General features: G+C 45.3%; 1 protein-coding gene across 1 annotated transcript; it reads left to right on the top strand.

Annotated features, from left to right (window-relative positions):
- The first annotated feature begins 7831 nt into the window (after positions 1-7831).
- On the top strand, positions 7832-8689 carry LOC123106803 (NDR1/HIN1-like protein 1). Its single transcript, XM_044528846.1, has one exon. The coding sequence runs from the start codon at positions 7889-7891 to the stop codon at positions 8504-8506; it is 618 nt and encodes a 205-aa protein (XP_044384781.1). The 5' UTR covers positions 7832-7888; the 3' UTR covers positions 8507-8689.
- Positions 8690-8989: the final 300 nt, after the last annotated feature.

The following is an 8989-nucleotide window of genomic DNA, read 5'->3' as shown; positions in this document are numbered from 1 at the left end:
CGTGCCCACGTCAAGAGGTATAAGACCTCCGACGATTTTCTTAGCCTGCAAACTAAGGGAGAAAAGCTCAATTGTTGAGCTTGTGCTCAGATTGTCTGAGTACAACAATCATTTGAATCGAGTGGGAGTTGATCTTCCAGATGAGATAGTGATGTTTCTCCGAAGTCATTACCACCAAGCTGCTAGAGCTTCGTGATGAACTATAATATATCAGGGACATATATGATGATCCTTGAGATATTCGCGATGTTTGACACCACAAAAGTAGAAATCAAGAAGGAGCATCAATTGTTGATGGTTGGTGAAACCACTAGTTTCAAGAAGGGCAAGGGCAAAAAGGGATACTTCATGAAACGGCAAATCAGCTGCTGCTCTAGTGAAGAAACCCAAGGTTGAACCCAAACCCGAGACTAAGTGCTTCTGTAATAAGGGGAACAACCACTGGAGCAGAATTACCCTAGATACTTGGTAGATGAGAAGGCTGGCAAGGTCGATAGAAGTATATTGGATATACATTGTGTTAATGTGTACTTTACTAGTACTCCTAGTAGCACCATGGTATTAGATACCGGTTCGGTTGCTAAATGTTAGTGAACTCGAAATAAAAGGCTGCGGAGTAAACGGAGACTAGCTAAAGGTGAGCTGGCAATATGTGTTGGAAGTTTTTTCCAAGCTTGATGTGATCAAGCATCGCACGCTCCCTCTACCATCGAGATTGGTGTTTGCGTTGAGCATAGACATGATTGGATTATGTCTATCACAATACGGTTATTCATTTAAGGAGAATAATGGTTACTCTGTTTATTTGAATAATACCTTCAATGGTCTTGCACCTAAAATGAATGGTTTATTGAATCTCGATCGTAGTGATACACATGTTCATGCCAAAAGATATAAGATAGTAATGATAGTACCACCTACTTGTGGCACTGCCACGTAAGTCATATCGGTATAAAACGCATGAAGAAGCTCCATGTTGATGGATCTTTGGGCTCACTCGTTTTGAAAAGTTTGAGACATGCGAACCATGTCTATTGGTGTATATGCATGAAGAAACTCCATGCAAATGGACCGTTTGGACTCACTTGATTTTGAATCACTTGAGACATGCAAATCATACCACATGGGCAAGATGACTGAAAACCACGTTTTCAGTAAAATGGAACTAGAAAGCAACTTGTTGGAAGTAATACATTTTGATGTGTGCAGTCCAATGAGTGCTGAGGCGTGTAGTGGATATCGTTATGTTCTTACTTCACAGATGATTTGAGTAGATGTTGAGTATATTTACTTGATGAATCACGAGTCTGAATTATTGAAAGGTTCAAGTAATTTCAGGGTGAAGTTGAAAGATCGTCATGACAAGAGGATAAAATATCTATGATATGAATATCTGAATTACGAGTTTGGCACAGAATTAAGACATTGTGGAAATTGTTTCACAACTAATACAGCCTGGAACACCATAGTGTGATGGTGTGTCTGAACATCATAACTGCACCCTATTGGATATGATGCATACCATGATGTCTCTTATCGAATTACCGCAATAGTTTATGGGTTAGGCATTAGAGACAACCACATTCACTTTAAATAGGGCACCACGTAATTCCGATGAGATGACACCATATGACCTATGGTTTAGAGAAACCTAAGCTGTCATTTCTTAAAAGTTTGGGGCTGCGACGCTTATGTGAAAAAGTTTCAGGCCGATAAGCTTGAACCCAAAGCAGATAAATGCATCTTCATAGGACACCCAAAATAGTTGGGTATACCTCCTGTCTCAGATCCGAAAGCAATAAGGGATTGTTTCTACAATCGGGTCCTTTCTCGAGGAAAAGTTTCTCTCGAAAGAATTGAGTGGGAGGATGGTGGAGACTTGATGAGGTTATTGAACCGTCTCTTCAACTAGTGTGTGGCAGGGCACAGGGAGTTGTTCCTGTGGCACCTACACCAATTGAAGTGGAAGCTTATGATAGTGATCATGAAACTTCAGATCAAGTCACTACCAAACCTCGTGGGATGACAAGGATGCGTACTACTTCAGAGTGGTACGTAATCCTGTCTTGGAAGTCATGTTGCTAGACAACAATGAACCTACGAGCTATGGAGAAGCGATGGTGGGCCTGGATTCCAAAATGGCTCGAGGCCATATAATCCGAGAGAGGATCCATATATGAAAACAAAGTGTAGACTTTGGAAGAACTACTTGATGGTCGTAAGGCTGTTAGGTACATATGGATTTTTAAAAGGAAGACGGACAATGATGGTAAGTATCACCATTAAGAAAGCTCGACTTGTCGTTAAGATGTTTTCCGACAAGTTCAAGGAGTTGACTACGATGAGACTTTCTCACTCGTAGCGATGCTAAGAGTCTGTTGGAATTATATTAGCGATTACTGCATTATTTATGAAATCTTGCAGATAGGATGTCAAAACATTGTTTCCTCGACGATTTTCTTGAGGAAAGGTTGTATGTGATACAACCGGAAGGTTTTGTCAATCCTGAAAGATGCTAATAAGTATGCAAAGCTCCAGCAATCCTTCTAAGGACTGGAGTAAGCATCTCGGAGTTGGAATGTATGCTTTGATGAGATGATCAAAGATTTTGGGTGTATACAAAGTTTATGAGAAACTTGTATTTCCAAAGAAGTGAGTGGGAGCACTATAGAATTTCTGATGAATATATGTTGTTGACATATTGTTGATCAGAAATGACGTAGAATTTCTGGAAAGCATATAGGGTTATTTGGAAAGTGTTTTTCAATGGAAAGCCTGGATTAAGCTACTTGAACATTGAGCATCAAGATCTATAAGGATAGATCAAAACGCTTAATGGTACTTTCAAATGAGCACATACCTTGACATGATCTTGAAGGTGTTCAAGATGGATCAGTCAAAGAAGGAGTTCTTGCCTGAGTTGTAAGGTATGAAGTTAAGACTTAAAGCTCGACCACGACAGAAGAAAGAGGAAGGACGAAGGTCGTCCCCTATGCTTTTGTCATAGGCTCTATACGGTATGCCATGCTGAGTACCGCACCTGATGTGTGCCTTGCCACATATCTGGAAAGAGGGTACAAGGGTAATCTAGGAGTAGATTACCAGATAGCGGTCTAAATTATCCTTAGAGGAATAAGGATATGTTTCTCGGTTATGGAGGTGATAAAGAGTTCGACGTAAAGAGTTACATCGATGCAAGCTTAACACCCATCCGGATAGCTCTGAGTAGAGATACCAGATACGTATAATGGAGCAACAATTTAGAATAGCTCCAAGTATAACAGTTATTTGAAATGGCTCCAAATGTAGCGTAGTAGTTGCATCTACAAGATGACATAGAAATTTGCGAAGTACATATGGATCTGAATGTTGCGGACCCGTTGACTGAAACCTCTCTCACAAGCATAACATGATCAAACCCAGAACTCTTTGGGTGTTAGTCACATGGGGATGTGACCTTGAGTGTTAATCACATATCGATGTGATCTGGATTATTGACTCTAGTGCAAGTGGGAGACTGTTGGAAATATGCCCTAGAGGCAATAATAAATTGGTTATTATTATATTTCCTTGTTCATGATAATCGTTTATTATCCATGCTAGAATTGTATTGATAGGAAACTCAGATACATGTGTGGATACATAGACAACACCATGTCCCTAGTAAGCCTCTAGTTGACTAGCTCGTTGATCAATAGATGGTTACAGTTTCCTGACCATGGACATTGGATGTCGTTGATAACGGGATCACATCATTAGGAGAATGATGTGATGGACAAGACCCAATCCTAAGCCTAGCACAAGATCATGTAGTTCGTATGCTAAAGCTTTTCTAATGTCAAGTATCATTTCCTTAGACCATGAGGATTGTGCAACTCCCGGATATCGTAGGAGTGCTTTGGGTGTGCCAAACGTCACAACGTAACTGGGTGGCTATAAAGGTACACTACAGGTATCTCCGAAAGTGTCTGTTGGGTTGGCACGAATCGAGACTGGGATTTGTCACTCCGTGTAAACGGAGAGGTATCTCTGGGCCCACTCGGTAGGACATCATCATAATGTGCAAAATGTGATCAAGGAGTTGATCACGGGATGATGTGTTACGGAATGAGTAAAGAGACTTGCCGGTAACGAGATTGAACAAGGTATCGGGATACCGACGATCGAATCTCGGGCAAGTATCGTATCGATAGACAAAGGGAATTGTATACGGTATTGATTAAGTCCTTGACATCGTGGTTCATCCGATGAGATCATCGTGGAGCATGTGGGAGCCAGCATGGGTATCCAGATCCCGCTGTTGGTTATTGACCGGAGAGTCATCTCGGTCATGTCTGCATGTCTCCCGAATCCGTAGGGTCTACACACTTAAGGTTCGATGACGCTAGGGTTATAGGGAATAGATATACATGGCTACCGAATGTTGTTCGGAGTCCCGGATGAGATCTCGGACGTCACGAGGAGTTCTGGGATGGTCCGGAGGTAAAGATTTATATATGGGAAGTCCTGTTTTGGTCGCCGGAAAAGTTTCGGGTTTTATCGGTAATGTACCGGGACCACCGGAGGGTTCCGAGGGTCCACCAAGTGGGGCCACCAGCCCCGGAGGGCTGCATGGGCCAGGTGTGGGAGGGGACCAGCCCCAGGTGGGCTGGTGCGCCCCCCACCAAGGCCCAAGGCGCAAGGGAGAGTGGAAGGGGGCAAACCCTAGGCTCAGATGGGCCTAAGGCCCACCTAGTGGTGCGCCCCCCTCTCTCCCCCCTTGGCCACCCCCCTAGATGGGATCTAGGGCTGGCCGCCACCCCTAGGGGTGGAAACCTAGGTGGGGGCGCAGCCCCTCCCCTCCCCCTATATATACTTGAGGTTTTGGGCTGCCAGAGACACGATTCAATCTCCTTCTTGGTGCAGCCCTACCCCTCTCCCTCCTCGTCTCTCGTAGTGCTTGGCGAAGCCCTGCTGGAGTACCACGCTCCTCCACCACCACCACGCCGTCGTGCTGCTGCTGGATGGAGTCTTCTCCAACCTCTCCTTCTCCCCTTGCTGGATCAAGGCGTAGGAGACGTCTCCGGGCTGTACGTGTGTTGAACACGGAGGTGCCATCCGTTCGGCACTAGGATCATCGGTGATTTGGATCACGACGAGTATGACTCCATCAACTCCGTTCACTTGAACGCTTCCGCTTAGCGATCTACAAGGGTATGTAGATGCACTCTCCTTCCCTCGTTGCTAGATTACTCCATAGATTGATCTTGGTGATGCGTAGAAATTTTTGAATTTCTGCTACATTCCCCAACAGCTGCACCTTAGTTACTTTATTTACTTGTTACCCGTTATGATTTATCTTATCACAAAACTATCTATTACCGATAATTTAAGTGCTTGCAGAGAATACCTTGCTGAAAACCACTTGTCATTTCCTTCTGCTCCTTGTTGGGTTCGACACTCTTACTTATCGAAATGACTACGATAGATCCCCTATACTTGTGGGTCATCAGCAACCCACATGTACAAATTTATAGGTTTTGATACAAAGATTGAATACAAGAGATGAACTAGGGTTTTGAGATGAGATGATGGGTGTTCTATTTGCGACACACCAACAAAGTGTGCTAGTGGTTAACACCAACAGAGCACTGGTGTAACACATCCTATCATAGTGTAGCGGAGCACACTCCCTTCGAAGCCGTATATGGGTATCAACCTCATCCACTTGGCAGTTCAACACATGCATCCACCAATGAGTTACATGAGTTAGTCTCAGATAGAGCTATGATCTCCAAAAACATTTGAAGTGAGCGCGGGAGCGCGTTAAATGACAAGCAGACAAACAATCAAGGTGAGCGATGGTTCGAGGTGGGGGATCAAGCTTATTTGAAAGATGTAGCCGTATCTTCAGAAATCACTGGCTGCTCGCTGGAACCAGAAGTTGGCATTTATGTTCTATGGACCTTACCAAGTATCACAAAAAGTGGGTACGGTGTACTAGAAGCTTCAGCTTCCGGTTAATTCCAAGATTCACAATGTGATCCATGTTTCTCAACGGAAGAAACACCTATCACCTTCAACAATTGTTGAGAAAAATATGGGAGTCATAGTACCTCAAGAGATGTATCTTCTCTAATCGCTACCTTCTTACAATCAAAGCCCATCCAACATGGCAACAAACTCAAGCCCCAGTTGAAGGTTCGTTGGTGCAACCGTCCAAACACTTAGGATACTTGGGAAGATGTGTTTGCTCTGGACGCTCGCTTCCCTACTCTCACGGCTTGGGGTCAAGCCGTGCCTGAAAGAGCGGGGAGTGTTATGTGGTAGCCTGGCGCAGGAAGGCGGCCCAAGGCCTCTCGACGCAACCGTGGGTTGGCCAGGGCCTGGAAGCAGGAGAAACTAATTGACGGGAGGAATATATAAGAGACAGAGAGGTGGTCGACAGAGGCAATGAAGAACATAATATCAACTAGTTTTCCCCTTTTCCATTTCACACTTGTATCCAAGTCCAGTTGATTGTTTCACTTGTATTGAATCTTCCGGTTTATATGTGTGTGCATAACACATAGTGTCTCCACACGGGAGCTCCTATTAGACGCTTATTGTATCCAATAGCGACCCGAAGCACGACCGGGGGGGGGGGGGTGCTCCTTCCCATAGATCGAACGCGAGACCTCCAGCTAGGATTGGGTGTGGCTAGCTAATCGACTTGTTGAGCGTTTGCGATTGCTTGGCAACATGAATCTTTGAGAATTAACTCTAGAAATAGATCCAAACATTTGTTTGAATATTTCTATAATTTGTGAACAATTGTTCAAAATGCGAACATCTTTTTGAAGATTTTTAACATTTTTCTATATTCCGACCAAATTTTGAAAATATCAAAAAATTTTTGCAATTGTGCACAACTTTAAGTTCTCAACGTTATGTTGAAAATGTGAACTAAATTTTCATATCTAGAACATTTTTTCAAAAAACTGAACAATTTTTAAAATTCTAAACAATAATTGAAAATGCAAACATTTTAAACTTTTTTTGAATGTATGACCATTTTTTAGAATAAGCGGATATGTTTTGAAAACTATTTTTATGAATTTCTGCTCATTTTCTAAAATTTTGGAACAAAATTTAAAAACAGGAACATTTTCTAAAATTTCGAACATTTTTTGAACACATGTACATTAAAAAAATAAACTTGAAAAGGAAAAAGGAAAAGGAAAAAGAAAAGAAAAGAAAAAAGAAACAGAAACAGAAACAGAAAAGGAAAAGGACATGTCGTTTGGCTCAGTCGGGGCGGGGGCGCCCCTGCCGATGCGAAGCGTGCTCTGCGACTCTGTCAGTAGGGTATCGCTGCAAAGCGTGGCCAACGCCCGTTGCCAGTTGGACTTGAAGGATCTCATTCTCACCGGATCGTGTAACCTACGCCCGCCCCGAGCTTGCGCGCTTCGCTGCTGTAGGTAGACCTAGGTCAGTCTTCTGCTCAAAATTACTGCTAGCACAACTCCAAACCCGTTCAACTCGCCAGCCGCTCCAGCTGCCTCGTCTCCCATGTGCCATCGCCTGACAGCAACGCTGGAGGCATACACAAAGACTTGTGGCATCCAAGTGCCCAAGTCTTCCCTAGGGTAAAGGGGACAAGCGTTGACACACGCGGCTTAACAGCCTGTTCCCCGGTGCTTCCGACGAGCCAAACGACATGTCCTTCCACCCATAAACAAACGGACTTCAACTACTAGTACTAGTACTTGGTTAGTCAATGTCAATTGGTGATTATCAGGGAATCAATCACGTACGCGAAACATTTCCAACTCCAAGCTGGCAAGTTTGTATATAAAACGCATGAACGATCAGGACACCCGCCCTCTCCCTCCCCTCCCCATCGAGCCCCACCCACCCCGCCATCGCCATGTCCTGCTGCTGCGGCAGCCTCAAGTGCTGTTGCAGGTTCTTCGGCGGCTTGCTCGGCGCCCTCTTCCCGATCGCCGTCATCATCCTCATCTACTGGGCCATCTTCCAGCCGCACCAAATCCGCGCCACCGTCGGCTCCGCCACGCTCACCGGCCTCACCGTCACCAATGCCTCCGTCGTATCCTACCGCCTCGCCGTCACCCTCTACATATACAACCCCAGCCTCCGCGTCGGCATCTACTACGACACGCTGGACGCCGAGCTCAGCTACCGCGGCGCATCGCTCGGCGGCCCCGGCGCTGGCGCTTCCACGGCGTCCCCGGCCGAGTTCTACCAGCGGAGGAAGAGCTGGGAGACGGTGAAGGTGGAGTTCGACGGGAGCAGTGGCGGCATCCTCCCCGGCGACGTTGCTGCGGAGCTGGAGAAGGAGATGGGTCGGGGGACGGTGAGCTTGGAGGTCACCGTGGACGCGCGGGTGAGGTACAGGTTCAACACCATCAAGATTCGCCAGAAGCCCAATTTGTGGTGCTCGCTCACCATACCGGTTAAGCCGGATCAGGGCCGCGGCGTCGGCGGCGTTCTTACCTCCGGTGACCGCTGTAGCGTCAAGTATTGATCACCCCAAATACAATCGCTGTCGGTGAAGGAAGCTTGACTTGCGCACTTCCTTCGGTTTGCATCTTTTTCATGTTTCATTTGGAGATTAGCGTGCTAGTTCATCGGTTTGTGTTTTGTGTAAAGATTCGCATTATTTGGGATGGTGATCGTCAGAAATTCCTGTGCACACGATTGTTTGACAGATGATTTTTGGACGATGCTTGGATCGATGGCTGCTGCATACAGAACATACGTGATAAACGCCTGTAGTTCTCTGTCCTCTCAAAATCGTGCACAAACGATCGTCCGTGTACCAGCGCTCGCAGTCGTCCCTGCATTATCACAGTTATCGAAACTTCGTTGCGTTCTTAAATTATTCATCTCGACAAGTGGTGTGGCAATGGTATAAACATGCTACATACCCAGGCTGTAAGGTCGATGTAGCTCCCTACCGGTTCCCACACATGTGACAAACTCCCAAAGCCCTAGATTCGCCATGGAA

The sequence above is a fragment of the Triticum aestivum genome, chromosome 5A, assembly GCF_018294505.1.
Source record: "Triticum aestivum cultivar Chinese Spring chromosome 5A, IWGSC CS RefSeq v2.1, whole genome shotgun sequence".
NCBI lineage: Eukaryota > Viridiplantae > Streptophyta > Magnoliopsida > Poales > Poaceae > Triticum > Triticum aestivum.
This window is presented reverse-complemented; position numbering and strand designations above follow the sequence as displayed.

Excerpts from the sequence above, each read along its gene's own strand:
- LOC123106803 (XM_044528846.1), top strand. The coding sequence starts at position 7,889 with ATGTCCTGCTGCTGCGGCAGCCTCAAGTGCTGTTGCAGGTTCTTCGGC.